General features: G+C 45.1%; 1 protein-coding gene and 1 long non-coding RNA gene across 2 annotated transcripts in view; one reads left to right on the top strand and one right to left on the bottom strand.

Moving 5' to 3' along the window:
• LOC131194476 (peroxidasin homolog) overlaps positions 1-15,388 on the top strand; it is a 117,658-nt gene that overhangs the window by 82,277 nt on the left and 19,993 nt on the right. The window contains exons 10-16 of the mRNA XM_058175522.1: positions 1,202-1,474; positions 3,965-4,081; positions 7,953-8,111; positions 9,467-9,579; positions 10,320-10,476; positions 11,539-11,647; positions 13,253-13,410. Coding sequence (XP_058031505.1) covers positions 1,202-1,474; positions 3,965-4,081; positions 7,953-8,111; positions 9,467-9,579; positions 10,320-10,476; positions 11,539-11,647; positions 13,253-13,410 — 1,086 coding nt within the window. The remainder of the gene's footprint in view (positions 1-1,201; positions 1,475-3,964; positions 4,082-7,952; positions 8,112-9,466; positions 9,580-10,319; positions 10,477-11,538; positions 11,648-13,252; positions 13,411-15,388) is intronic.
• LOC131194479 (uncharacterized) overlaps positions 1-15,388 on the bottom strand; it is a 44,298-nt gene that overhangs the window by 23,698 nt on the left and 5,212 nt on the right. The gene's annotated exons all lie outside the window — the stretch shown is intronic.

The following is a 15,388-nucleotide window of genomic DNA, read 5'->3' as shown; positions in this document are numbered from 1 at the left end:
GTTGTGGGTTGAGGTGGTATGGAATGGTTGAGAAACCATTCTGGCTGAGAAACTCTGGGAGTTGAAGTCTTAAAAAGAGCCAAGTTTGCAAACCCCTGGTATAGGCCAGTTGTTCTCAACCTGTGGTCTGCAGACCCTTGGGTGGGGGCCGTGAAGTCCTCACAGAGGGCCCATCAAGGCTTGGAAAAATGTTATGATTGAAAACTTGAGTTATGTTTTGGGGATCCATGGCCACAAAAGGAATTTAAGGGGAGGTGCATGGTGAAGAAAAAGTTGAGAATTACCGATGTAGGTTCAACTACTTGAGCAGGGGGATGGGCTAGAACAGGGGTCACCAACCTTTCAGGCCTCAGGGACCGCTAAATTCAGAATTTTAAATCCCGTGGACCACTAATATGATCTGCCTGATGATCGACTGGGTGGGCGTAGCCAACTTAATGTCACTCACGTCAAGGGGTGCCTCGCCGGCCTCTATTCACCTCTCCCCTCCCAGCCACTCCTCACCTGCCCGCCTGGGGTTCCTTAGGGCCCCTACAGGAAGCAATTGTTGGAGCTTAGCATTCACCATGAGAAAGAGTTGGCAAAACAGCTGACTCAGTTCAAATTGGATCTGGCCGAGAAGGAGGCTCAGCAGAAGTACCTCACTGAGGACTAGGAGTATAGGCTTTCCAAGTGGAGGGAAGACCTGCGGGAGTGCAAGGCCAGGTACCGGCGCCTGGAGACTCAGCAGGCTGAGATGGTCAGCCAATTCCAGGCCATGATGCAATCCCACTGGAACAAGGCCCTCTGGCTCTTCGCCACCAGCGGCACTTCCCTCCAGCCTTCACCCAAAGGCCCACACCTGGAGGCCGAAGTAGACCCCAAGTCGGAATTTCTGCTCCCCTCCGACCCGTACAAAGACCCCGAAAGGGGAGATTCTCTGCAGCAACACAAACGTTCATTGCACGTATCTGGCCCGTAGTTTGAGGACCCCTGATTTAGTGCAATATAAAAAAATGCAAATAATTTTTCTGTGGATCACCAAAATTTTCTCATGGACCACCAGTGGTCCACGGACCACCAGTTGGTGACCACTGGACTAAAAGACCTTTGAGATCCCTTCCAACTCTGTTATCTTATCTTCTATATTGAATCATAACATACTGAAATGCTCTGAGTTTCTTTACTAACCGAGCGCTTCTCTGTCCTTTATGTTTTTCAGCCAAACCTACATTTGTCATCCATCCCCAGAACACAGAAGTCCTGGTGGGGGAAAGTGTGACTCTGGAATGTGGGGTGTCAGGACACCCCCCGCCTCGCGTTGTCTGGATGCTGAGCTCAGGATCGCCACTGCCTCAAAATCCGCGCTTCAACACCACCAGCTCCGGCGGCCTCTATATCCAAAATGTCACTTTGACAGATGAAGGCAAATACAGCTGCAAAGCCACCAACACAGAAGGATCTATCACGGCAACGGCAAATGTCATTGTGCAAGGTAATTGTGAGAATATTATCTGTTCTGTCCTCCTTCGCCTCCGTCCAAGTGATGGCTTAATTAGCCGGCACTATCAGCTCTGGCAGCAAAATAGCGAGCGTCTGCCAAGTGTCTCTGTTATCTCCCTCGACGCCGATGAGTACCCAGGAACAAACTTTAGCTCTTAGTTACTCAGTTGATTTGCCTGCTATGAAGAGGCACAGCAGTTCTTGCTGCCTTTATATCCTGTGGGGTGTGGCTCCATGACTCAGCACTTCCTAGGCCTGCCCCGCCCTTGCTTCTGTTGTTCCCGCCTCTCCTGCCTACGAAACCTAGGGTCCAACGAAGCCTGATTGCCATCAGCTGGGTCTGGAGGCATAGCCTGGGGGGGAAAGAGTCAGGGGACGGAGGCCTCGTTATCACTTCCACCTGGCCTGCTTCTGGCTCCTGGAGCTGAGCCAAGGAAGCCGGTGCTCCCGAGGTAAGTCCTGACGGCCCTTCCCCCTCACTTTCCAAGTCACTTTCTGGCAGGAGGCCCGGCTCGGGGGGCGCAGACACAACAATTATCAGCCACATTTAGGTGATAAATTAAACCAAAGTTGGGTGCGGATAGTCCTTGTTTAGCGACTGTTTCAAAGTTTAAACGGCACTGAAAAAAAGCGGCACGACAGTTTTCCACACTTTTAAGACCATAGCAGCGTCCCCATTGTAACGTGATGAAAAATCAGACGCTTGGCAGTTTTACTCATATTTATGACGGTTGCGGGGTCCTAGGGGGGTCCTGGGATCACTTTAGCGCAGGGGTCTCCAACCTTGGCAACTGTAAGACTTGTGGACTTCAACTCCCAGAATTCCTCAGCCAGCTTTGCTTTAGCGACTGTCTGAAAGGCCGATGGGGAAGCCAGATTCGCTTAATAATTCAGCTTGTTGGTAACTTAACAACTGCAGTGATTCATGGAGCAACTGTGGCAAGAAAGGCCATAAAATGGGGCAAAACTTACTTAACTACTGTCTCGCTTAGTAATAGAAATGCAACCCACATCCTGAGTCTCTCTGATACTTACCTCAACTAGGATAACCTGCTAATTCTGAAGTATAGTTTAATGTTTCTCAACCTCATGCCGGCTGGGGAATTCTGGGAGTTGAAGTCCACACCGCTTCCCATGGCTGAAGTTGAGAAACATTGCCCTAATCTGGATTTCTCACTCTTTCTCCAGGGTTTTAATTTGATGCTTGGTGGAAAGGAGGTTGCACATTCCTGTTGTGACCCAGGTCCAAGTACGTAGGAGTAGACGCAATCGGTTCAAAAACAGACTGTATTAGAACAGCTGAGAATAAACTCATCCTCAGCAGCCTCCAAACTAAATCAAAGCAACTTCTTCATAACACAATTCTTCAGTCTTATCACCAGCCTTGGTCTAATTAGGCAAACTGCCCAAGGCTTTTCTTGGCAAAAATTCAAAAGCAGAAGACGCCGACAAGAAATATTTATTTATTTATTTTTATTTTATTTATTTGTCAAACACAACAATATAGAATAGAATAGAATAGAATAGAATAGAATAGAATAGAATAGAATAGAATAGAATAGAATTTTATTGGCCAAGTGTGATTGGACACACAAGGAATTTGTCTTGGTGCATATGCTCTCAGTGTACATAAAAGAAAAGATACGTTCATCAAGGTACAACATTTACAACACAATTGATGATCAATATATCAATATAAATCATAAGGATATATATAAGTATAAGCATGAAATAACCATACGAATTGGATACAACCAAAGGGAACATTAGGACAGGAACGGTAGGCATGCTGGTGCTCTTATGCACGCCTCTTACAGACCTCTTAGGAATGGGGTGAGGTCAACAGTAGATAGTCTTTAGTTAAAGCTTTGGGGATTTTGGGAAGAAACCACAGAGTCAAGTAGTGCATTCCAGGCATTAACAACTCTGTTATTGAAGTCATATTTTCTACAATCAAGATTGGAGCGGTTCATTTTAAGTTTAAGTCTATTGTGTGCTCGTGTATTGTTGTGGTTGAAGCTGAAGTAAATAAGAGTAAGAAATAAATGCAGCAAGACAAGGAGCAAGGCTATCAACGTTGTTTTCCGACAAAGAGCCCAAATGCCGTTGCTGGTCTTTTAAGCCTTATGGGAGGGGCCAATCTTGGCCCTACTCCTGAGTTGTCCTCTCTGCTTGAGCTGCTCTTGCCTTCTGGCAGCTCTTCTCATGCATGTATTAAGAACAGGCTCCTCCTGTTCCTCTGCCTCATTACTGTCAGCCTCTGGAGGCTCCGGAGTCTGCACATCACTCCCCGCTAGCCCTGGCCTCACCTCAGCCTCCGACACAGAGCCCTCATCTGGGCCTTCTCCAGCCTCCAGGACTGGCCCATGTTCTTCCTCAGCCTCATCGCTGTCTATTGCCAATTCCGCAGGCTGCTGGCGGACCACAACAGTTCCCACGGTCTTTATAGATGATGTTTCTTTTCTTTCTTCTCTTCCTGCAGATACCCCCAGGTTTTTGATAGCTCCCACGGATCAGATCATAACTGAGGGTCAAAATGTAGATCTGCCCTGCTCTGCGGATGGACATCCTCGCCCGGTCATATCTTGGACAAAAGAAGGTAATTTCTTGGCATGGCTGTCTTCTGTAAGGATTTAGAGTCATCGAATCATGAGCTGAAAAGGATCTCCAAGATTGGACTAGACCTGTGTTTCTCAACCTCAGTCACTTTTACAGAATAACAGAGCTGGAAGGGAACCTTGGAGGTCTTCTAGTCCAACCCCCTGCTCAAGCAAGAGAACATATTCCATTCTGGACACATGGCTATCCAATCTCTTCTTAAAAGCCTCCAGTGATGGAAGCAAGCTTGTTTGGAAGCAAGCTGTTCCACTAATTAATTGTTCTCACTGTCAAGAAATGTCTCCTTAGTTCTAGGCTGCTTCTCCCCTTGATAAGTTTCCATCTGTTGCTTCTTGTCCTGCTTTCAGATGCTTTCTCTGAAATGTTTTCAGGACTTCACTTCAGAATACAGAATAATAGAGTTGGAAGAGAGACCTTGAAGATCTTCTAGTCCAACCCCTGTTCAAGCAGGAGACCCTATACCATCCAAATAAGTGGTTGTCCAATCTCTTTACAGATCTCTTTACAATCTCTTTACAATCTTTACAATCTCTTTACAGACCCCTTACATCCTGGACATAAACTGTTTCAACTCCTACCCTCAAAACAATGCTACAGAGCACTGCACACCAGAACAACTAGACACAAGAACAGTTTTTTCCTGAAGGCCATCACTCTGCTAAACAAATAATTCCCTCAACACTGTCAAACTATTTACTAAATCTGCACTACTATTAATCTTCTCATCGTTCCCATCACCAGTCTCTTTCCACTTATGACTGTATGACTGTAACTTTGTTGCTGGCAATTCTTATGATTTATATTGATATATTGACCATCAATTGTGTTGTAAATGTTGTACCTTGATGAACGTATCTTTTCTTTTATGTACACTGAGAGCATATGCACCAAGACAAATTCCTTGTGTGTCCAATCACACTTGGCCAATAAAAATTCTATTCTATTCTATTCTATTCTTTTTGAAAGCCTCCAGTGATGAAGCACTCACAAGGCAAGTCATTCCACTGATTAATTGTTCTAACTGTCCGGAAATTTCTCCTTAGTTCTACGTTGCTCCTCTCCTTGATTAGTTTCCATCCATTGCTTCTTCTCCTGCCTTCAGGTGCTTTGGAGAATAGCTTGACTACCTCTTCTTTGTGGCAGCCCCTCAAATACTGGAAGACTGCTATCATGTCACCCTAGTCCTTCTCTTCGCTAGACTAGACATATCCAATTCCTCCAACTGTTCATCATATGTTTTAGCTCCGCCCCCCCGTCAATCCTCTTTGTTGCTTTCTTCTCTGCATTTTTTCTAGAGTCTCGATATCTTTTTTATATCACAGTGGACTTCAACTTCTAGAATTCCCTTGTCAGCATCTTAAGGATGCTGAGGTTGAGAAATGCTGTTCTAAAGGAAAGGTTTGGGAAGAAATTAGATTCCAGACAAATTTTAGGCCTGCACTGCCTTTGACTCTCCTTTTAATCAGGGATACGACGTGCAAGCAACTGAAACCAGGAAACTACATTACATCACAAGCTAAACTAATACAATTTTGCAAAGATCACTTAGCTTCTTTCAGATGATAATTGGCAACCAGGTTAAACTAATTAAACCACACAAATAAATAGCAAACCAGGAAAATCTTTTTATAAGTCTGTCATCTGCATCTTTATAACTATCTGGTTTGGTTCTGCAATCCAACAAGACAGACACAGACTTCAGAGGATAATTAGAACTGAAGAAAAAACAATGGCTACCAACCTGACTTCCATTGTGGACCTATATACTGCATGAGTCAAAAAGAGGGCTATGAAAATATGTACAGACCCCTCGCATCCTGGACCTAAACTGTTTCAACTCCTACCCTCAAAACGCCATCACTCTGCTAAACAAATAACAAAAAAACAAATAACACTGTCAAACTAGTTACTAATTCTGCACTACTATTAATCTTCTCATTGTTCCCATCACCCATCTCTTTCCACTGATGGCTGAACGACTGTAACTTTGTTGCTTGTATCCTTACAATTTATATTGATATTGTTTCCTGATAGCTTATTTGTACCCTATGACTATCATCAAATGTTGTACCTTAGAATTCTTGATGAACGTAGCTTTTCTTTTATGTACACTGAGAAGCGTATGCACCAAGACAAATTCCTTGTGTGTCCAATCACACTTGGCCAATAAAAAATTCTATTCTATCTATTCTATTCTATAAGACAAACTTTTCTGAGCACACCAGGGTAGGCCCCCAAAATTAACAAGTAGGCACACATTAAAGAAAGATCTACACACTCAGTGGAGTAAGATAACCAAGGATGTCCAACCTTGGCCACTTTAAGACTTGTGGACTTCAATTCCCTGCATTCCTCAGTCAGCCATGCTGGTTGAGGAATTCTGGAAGCTTCAACTGAATTCTGGGAGCTTCAACTGAAAGTTGAAGTCCATAAATCTTAAAGTTGTATCCCACAAGTCTTAAATTTGAAGTCCACAAGTCTTAAAGTTGCCAAGGTTAGACACCCTTAATATACACTTTGAAAACCCTACTGTAAGAGTTATATATATATCTTTTGCTCAATATAAACCTTTTAACTATTCCTTATAGGACTTCTTTTCAGGTTTCTGGGCCCTTCACCTCTCAGTTCTCACCAGCATCTTCAAGGAACTTTGTCCAGCCTCCTATCTTTCAAACAAGGGCATCATCTAAAGCAGGAGTCTCCAACCTTGACAACTTTAAGATTTGTGGACTTCAACTCCCAGAATTCTTTAGCCAGCAAAGCTGGCTGAGGAATTCTGGAAGTTGGTCCACAAGCCTTAAAAGAGCCAAGGCTGATCTAAAGTAGGCATTTCCAGTGGCTAGTTCCAAAAACTTGTTAGTCCACTTCTGTTCTCTCTCTCTTTCCCCCATCTCAAGTTCAGAAGACCACCTCTGGTATTTTTCCCTTTTCACACACCCCCCAACCAACCCATATTTACCTAGAAGATGTCTTGCAACCTTAGAAGAGCACCATTTGTCCACATTGTCCTTCTAGAAGAAGACGATCAAAAGAGAGTTACAGTTGAACTTTCAGGCTCAGCATCAGGACCCAGCGTGAGGTCCCTCAGGAAGAAATCCAGGGGTGAACCCCCTCAAAATTAACAATCCGTTCTCATCAACTGGACCCAACTGGATAGATAGCACTCCTGCTTTCAAGGAAAGCTTGCCCATCTTATGGAGAGTCTCAGTCATCTAGCTCATGGTTGTCTCAAAGGTGCTTTTTCAAAAGGCAACCGGACTTTGTTTTTCCTTGAAGACATTTCACTTCTCATCCAAGAAGCTTCTTCAGTTCTCACATTCAGAACTGAAGAAGCTTCTTGGATGAGAAGCAAAACGTCTTCAAGGAAAAAAACAAAGTCCAGTTGCCTTTGGAAAACACACCTCGTCTATCCTTTCATGGGAGAATTTCTACAACAGCACCATGTTTTTTTCAGGGTTCCAAGAAACACCCCCAACGAAATAAAGCTCTGCGGCTTGAGGTTTCTCAAAGTTCCAATTTAATAGAGATGTCATGTTGGCACAGCTGGGAAAACCCGAAACTGAAAATTTCCAGGTTTTCCACACCCAGTTGACAGTTCACAGCCCTGCCCCACACCCACAAGTTCATCACATTGTCCAATCAACTCTTCACACTCAATTGGATACAATCTTCAGGCAGTCTCCATCAGATGCTGGATGTCCTTGAATACGGAATGTTGTTATGACTAACTTTCTACCACTCCAACAACAGCCCCCTCCCAACTTCCCCAGCTAAAATATGTGGCGGTTAAGAAGCAAAAAGAAAATTGCCTTCCAAAACTGACAGTTTTCACACAGTCCTCTTGTTGATAGGTGGTCCGTTACCAAACAGTTGGAGATACACTGTCCTCGCTACGGGAACCCTGCAGATGGTCCAAGTGTCCCTTCATGATCAGGGCCACTATGAGTGCCATGCCATCAATGCTGTTGGAGCCCAGAGATTTTCTGTGAGCCTCAAAGTCACCCCACGTGGTAAGAGTATGCACAAAATTCTTCCTGATCTCATCTTCCCCATCCAGTTGGTTTCCTTCTACCCTTGACTGACAGATCCACATAGGCACAGAAGAAGCAAAGCTAGTTCTAAAAGTTCCAATGGAAAACAGCATAGGTAAATTCCCCTTTTCCCCATTAGGCCCCCACCCACTGTCCATTGTCCACCGATCCAAGATGTTCTTTTGTGTTTTGAGAAACAGTCCATGCTGTTCAAAAAGTTCTCAGAATGGTGACCTTGAAGTGCAGGAACTTCTCAGGCTCAGCCGGCTGGCTTGAATTCCCTCCGTCCCTCCCAACTCCCCTAAGAATTTAACCCCCTCCCATCTGTTTCTGTTGTCAAGCTGCGAGAAGAATTGCAGGTACCGGTCGAATCCGAGTCGGCCTTGACACCGGTTTTCCCCAACCTCATGTTTTCCAGAGTTCAATGCTCATGGCCAACCCATCTGGATGACACGTCTTCCCTTAATTTCCATTCCCAATTAAATGCAGAATATAGTATAACAGAGTTGGAAGGGACCTCGGAAGTCTTCTAGCCCAACCCCCCACCCCGCTCAAGCAGCAGACCCTGCCTAACCCATTCCAAACAAAATCAGTGGTGAAATGTAAAGTTTGTTACTACCGGTTCTGTGGGCGTGGCTTGCTGGGGCAGTAATATGACTGGCTGAGCGTGGCCAACTTTTTTTTTTTAACATTTAAAAGCATTTTTTCCTACAACCTTTTTGGCTGAAGAGGTTGTAGAAAAAAATGCTTTTAAAAGGCTCCTCTGACGATCCCAGCTGAGTTGCCTGATCTTCAGAGGCTTTTCTTTTCTTTTAAAAGCATTTTTTTTGCCTTTAAAAGAAAAAAAAAGCCTCTGATGATTGCGCAGCTCAGCTGGGATCGTCAGAGGAGCTTTTTAAAAGCATTTTTGTACAACCTCTTTGGCTGAAGAGGTTGTAGAAAAAATGCTTTTAAAAGGCTCTGACGATCACAGCTGAGCTGCACGATCATCAGAGGCTTTTTTTTTTACTTTTAAAAGCATTTTTTCAGCCAAAAAAATGCTTTTAAAAGTAAAAAAAAAAACCCTCTGATGATCGCACGGCTCAGCTGGGCATGGGGGGTGGGCCACAGGGATTTTTGCTACCGGTTCTCTGAACCACCTGCCACCATCACTACTGGATTTGACGATCCGGTCTGAGCCGGGAGCATTTCACCCCTGGATAAATGGCTGTCCAATCTGTTACTAAAAGCTTCCAATGATGGAATACCCACAACTGGAGGCAAGTTGTTCCACTGGTTAAACCTGACTCCATGCTTTCACCCCCCACCCCCACCCCTTTGTCTTTCCTAAACAGTTATGCCCGTATTTCTTCATCCGCCTCAAGATATGGTTGCAGAAGTTGGCCAAGACATTGAGATCCCTTGTACTGCCCAAGGGGACCCACACCCAACGATAACGTGGGCGAAGGTCAGATGGTTTATCACTTTAACGCAAGCAGGATCGCCTTTTGTGTAGGGCTGGGGGACATCGGGTGTGGGCTTCTGAGGTAAAATGGGGATGTCTTATTTTGAAGGCGGAGCAAATTCTATTCGCCTCTCTGTTTTATTTATTTAATTTATATCCCGCCTTTATTACTTTTATAAACAACTCAAGGCGGCAAACATACCTAATCCTCCTCTTTCGTCCTATTGTCCTAACAACAATCCTGTGAGGTGGGTTCAGGGGTTGGTATTCACTTACTTTCCCTACCGGTTCGCAAATGTGAACACGCGCTGTGGTCACGCGATCAAAATTGGGACGCTTGGCAACTGACTCAGATTTATGATAGTTGCTGTGTCCTGGGGTCATGTGATTCCCCTTTTGCGACCTTCTGGCAAGCAAAATCAAGGGGGACGCCAGATTCACTTAACAACCATGTCACTAATTTAACAACTGTGGCAAGAAAGGTTGTAAAATGGGGCAAAATTCACTTTTAACAACTGTCGGGCTGAAGCAGAGAAATCCGGGGCTCAATTTTCATCATAAATCGAGGGCTACCTATATTTATATTTGGCGGCTGCAATAAATTAATAAATTAAATTAAGTCCGTGGCTCTACCTGCAGACGCCATTTTGATTTTTTTTGACCTTGGTGGATGACTGTGAAACAGATCGTGGAGAATCCTAGTCATGCTTCAGTTTGTTTGTTTTTTCCTTTTTCTACACCAGGACAGGATTCAGATCACAGAGAGCGGCAAGTCCCATATCGGCCAGGAAGGCACTTTATCCATCCGAGATTTGGGTCTGGCAGATCAAGGACAATACGAATGCGTAGCCAGAAGTACCTCTGGATTAACCGCCAGTGCCATGCTGCTCACCATCATCGGTAAGAGGAAAAGAGACATTCTTCCTTCAAAACCGATTGTCAGGGTTCCAAGGAACACCCCCAACAAAATAAAGCTCTGAGGCTTGAGGTTCCTCACAGTTCCAATTTATTAGAGATGTCATGTTGGCACAGCTGGGAAAACCCGAAACTGAAAGCTTCCAGGTTTTCCACACCCAGTTCACAGTTCACAGCCCTGCCCCACACCCACAAGTTCATCACATTGTCCAATCAACTCTTCCCACTCAGTTGGATACAATCTTCAGGCAGTCTCCATCAGAGGCAGGCAAACGTCCTTGAATACGGAATGGTGTTATGACTAACTTTCTACCGCTCCAACAACAAACCCCTCCCAACTTCCCCAGCTAAAATATGTGGCAGTTAAGAAGCAAAAAGAAAATTGCCTTCCAAAACTGACACCGATTTTATTTCGTTTTTGCATGGAAGGGAAGGTAGGAAGGAGACTTCTAACACCCTGCCGGGGAGAGAGCATCCATAAAAAAAAGCAGGGCTGTGATTGTATGGTTGTGGTTATCTTTCACATGAAGTGAAAGATCACATCAACATGAGTTACGATTTCACTGTTTTCGTCTCCATTAATTTTTTGTCGCAAAGGGAGGTCACGTGACCATGAGATGCTGCGCTGGCTACAAATGCAAGAATTGGTTGCCAAGTTAGTTTTATTCAACTATTGCAACTTTGCAACTATTGCACCAAGCAGTCAGTAAGCAAGATGCAGCTACATTATCTACAAGCTGTTGAGATCCTAGTCCAGGGGTCCCCAAACCTGGCAGCTTTAAGACTTGTGGACTTCAACTCCCAGAAAGCTATGCTGACTGGAGAATTCTGGGAGTTGAAGTCCAAAAGTGTTAAAGCTACAAAGTTTGAAGACCTCTGCTCAAGAACATCAGCATATCTGGCTAGAGAATTCTGGGAGTTGAAGTCCAGACGTCTTAAAGCTGCCAAGTTTGAAGACCTAGTCAAATGAGCCCTTCCATAATTTTCATGAATCCATTAAACTAATTATGGTCTTATTCTTTTCTTTTTCTCACCGGGAAAACAAAGCCACGAACGTCGGAAGGAGCGGTGATACCTTTGTAGCCACCTCCATCCAGGAAGCCATCAGCAGTGTGGACTTCGCCATCAATTCGACACGCACCGAACTGTTCAGCAAGTAAGACTATCGGGAATTTCGTTCAGATTGAATGAGATTTGTTGCCACGCTGAACATCAGCTGGATGCAACAGGTAACAATCAACCGTGGAGTCATTGGTGGTCCCTGAGCTTGGTTGTTTTCTTGCAGACATTTCATCACCCAACTAGATAACATCATCAGGGCTTCAAGGGTATGGAGTTTGGTCTCTGTTTATATACAACTAGCTTGCCCTGTCAGTGTTGGAGGGAGTGTTCTTGGTGGTTCCTTGATTAGGCTGTCTTTGTTTGTTTGAGTTGGTAGTTTCTTGATTGTAGAATTGTATACTGTTTGTTCGTCTAGTATTAAATCATGGTGTTGCTCTGTCTCTTTCCCCACTTCGGATTAACGAGCTGGCCTTCAGCCAGTGGATTCACGGCTATTATCAGTCCTGGCAGAGAAATCGCAGCTGCCTGCCAAAGTTCAAACAAATGACTCACATAGCAAGACTTTCAGCTCTTTTTGAAACGGTTCAGCTAAACTTTTGCTTCCCATGGAGTGAGAACAGTCCCAAAGCTCCTTATATATCCTGTGGGGTGGGGCTCCTTATATATCCCGTGGAGTGAGAGCAGTCCCCAAGCTCCTTATATATCCTGTGGGGTGATGACGCCGCCTCTCTAATCTTCTGAAGTGCGGGTCAATCCAAGCTTGATTATTATTATTGTCAGCTGGGTCTGAAGGCGTAGCCTGAGGAAGGGAGGAATTGGGATGACAACCACATTACGTCCTCCGACTGGTCTGGTTCTGGCTCCTGGAGCCGAGCCACAGGAATTGGTGCTCCTGAGGTAAGCCTTACAGGCCCTTCCCCCTCACTCTCGGAGTCACTTTCGGGCATGGGGCCAGGTTCGGGGGCTGGAGTCACAACAGGTGTTCTCTGTTCATCTGGATGTTGATTGCTAGCAAGGAGATATTCTGGTCTTTTTATTTCTTTTTGGGGTTTTTTTGATTGCCTTTTTTGAAAAGTATATAGAGGTTGTTTATCTCTATGTGTCTGTTGATGGTTGATTGGTCAGTGTGCCAGGCTTCCAGGGAATTCTCATAACATTTTTGGACTTGATTTGATCTAGGTTGCTCACAGTTTCCCAGTTACGTCTGTCCATGTGTTGTGCAATTAATCTGTTTTCATCATGTCTTCTGACTGCTAGTTGGTGTTCACCAATGTGTTCTGTTAGTCTTCTGCCTGCCTGTCCTACCTAATGGCTGTTACAGTCCCTTCTAGCACTGAAGATGTTACCTAGTTGGGTAATGAAATGTCTGCAAGCAAATAACCAAGCTCAGAGAGCACCAAGGACACCGCAGTCATCGTCCTCCTCCTCCTCTTCCTCCTTCTCATCTCTGCAAACGCTACCCCCTTCCAGCACTGATGAAGTTACCTAGCTGGGTAATGAAACATCTGCAAGAAAAAAACCAAGTTCAGAGAGCACCAAGGAGCCCAAAGTTAAACACTGAACTGCAAATATTCTCTTTTATTGATAACAGCCAACCAGTCGGGACTTTAATTGGGGAAAAAAATATTACAATGCAGAAATTGAAGTTTGGAAGATATGAGAGCCACTAAAAGAATCACATTCTGTCCCTCCCAAACAGGAGACCCAAAACACCGAACGAATTGCTGGCCCTTTTCAGATATCCACGGGACCCCTATACCATCGAGACTGCTCGGGCTGGAGAAATCTTCGAAAGAACCTTGCAGCTCATTCAGGATCACGTTCAGCAAGGATTATTCGTGGACATGAATGGAACAGGTATAATGTGGAATATTGCCCCTGGTTTTTTTTTTCAGTTTTAAGATTATATTCTGGGGGGGGAACAGATTTAGTTTTTTCTTGCTACGTGGTTTAGCAGGAGCACCAGAGCTTCCAGCAAAATTTAGTGGGCATCTCCTATACTCTAGGCCCCTTTCATTGGAGTCTTAGGCTGTTAAATTTTCCCATGATGAAATCTGGAAAGCCATTTTAAAAAAAGATAAATGATATCATTTTGTTCTGTCCCCTCCCGGCCTCAGCCAAGCGAGCTGGCTAAATGAGCCAGTAATTGAGTTCATGGCTGCTATCAGTCCTGGCAGGGAATCTGCAGCTGCCTGCCAAAGTATCCCTTATCTTGGGGTTGCCGGGCAACCAGAAAGTCAGCAATCCAGGCTGAATGTTCAGCTCAATTCTCCACGAGTCAAAGAGTTCAGCTCAATTTTTGCTCGTCACGGAGCAGAAGAGCAGCCAGGGCTGCTTTTATACTCTGTGGGGTGTGGCTCCGTGACTCAGCACTCTCTAGGCCTGCCCCACCCCTTCCTTTGATGTAGCCACCTCTCTGAATCCTGGAATCTAGCCAGGCCTGATTGCCATCAGCCAGGTCTGGAGGCATGGCCTTGGGGGGGAGAGTCAGGGGACGGAGGCCTCATTATCTCATCCACCTGGCCTGCTTCTGGCTCCTGGAGCTGAGCCAGAGGAGCCGGTGCTCCAGAGGTAAGTCCTGATGGCCCTTCCCCCTCACTTTTCGAGTCACTTTCTGGCAGGGGGCCCGGCTCGGGGGGCACAGACACAACACATTTAATATTGAATGGCTGTGTTCCGAACTCCTAGACACTTGTGTTGTGGTCCGCCAGCAGCCTGCAGAGCTGGCAACGGAGTTGGACAGCGATGAGGCTGAGGTGAAGCCAGGGCCATCGGGAAGTGAGGTGCAGACTCCAGAGCCTCCAGAGACTGACAGTAGTGAGGCAGAGGAACAGGAGGAGCCTGTTCCTAATGCACACATGAGAAGAGCTGCCAGAAGGCAAGAGCAGCTCAAACAAAAAGGACAACTCGGGAGTAGGGCCAAGAGATGATTGGCCCCTCCCATAAGGCTTAAAACAGACCAGCAACGGCATTTGGGCTTTGCCGGAAAACAACGTTGACAGCTTCGTCTTCTGCTTCGTCTACGTCTTGCATTTATTTTTGTGCCTTCTGAACGTTTTCCAAGAAAGGCCTTTGGCAGTTTGCCTAATTGGACCAAGCTTGGTGATAGGACTGAGGAATTTGATTTGGGAGGAATTTGCTTTAATTTAGTTGAACTACGCTGGGAATGAAGTAATTCTCAGCTGTTTGAATAAAGTTTGTTTGTTTTTTCACGGACTGAGTTTCCTACTACCTACTTGAGCCTGGGTCACAACACATTCATTTAGTAACTGTTTGAACAGTGCTAAATGGCTGGAAAGGTTGTAGAATGGAACAAAGCTCACTTAGCAACTGTCTTGCTTAGCCAGAAAAATTTTGGGCTCAATTGTGGTCATAAATTGATAAATTATACCTCAGGAATAGACATAAGCAATCAGAAAAAAGGTGGTAGCGTCTCATAAACTCACACAGCCCAGAAGCTGGGAAGAAACACCTCAACTCACTGAAAGACTTAATGAGTCTGAGAAATTCTTTAGAAATACCCTTTTCATTAATGTCGTCTCCCCACCCCACCCCCCTTGCGAGATAAGGAACAATGCTGGTCTTGGCAGTAAAATTAAGCAGATTGCAGAATGTAGAAGGCTAGAAAGTGGGAGGCCGTGAGTTCATATCCCGCCTTAGCCATGAAAGCCAGCTAGGTGACTTTGGGCCAATCACAAAGAGATGGTGAGTTCTAGTCCCGCCTTGAAAGCCAGCTAGGTGACTTTGGGCCAATCACAAAGAGATGGTGAGTTCTAGTCCCGCCTTGAAAGCCAGCTAGGTGACTTTGGGCCAATCACAAAAAGATGGTGAGTTC

Source organism: Ahaetulla prasina, chromosome 3 (genome assembly GCF_028640845.1).
Source record: "Ahaetulla prasina isolate Xishuangbanna chromosome 3, ASM2864084v1, whole genome shotgun sequence".
In the NCBI taxonomy this organism is placed as follows: Eukaryota; Metazoa; Chordata; class Lepidosauria; order Squamata; family Colubridae; genus Ahaetulla; species Ahaetulla prasina.
Note: the sequence above shows the minus strand (reverse complement) of the source record. Positions and strands in the feature narration are given on the sequence as shown.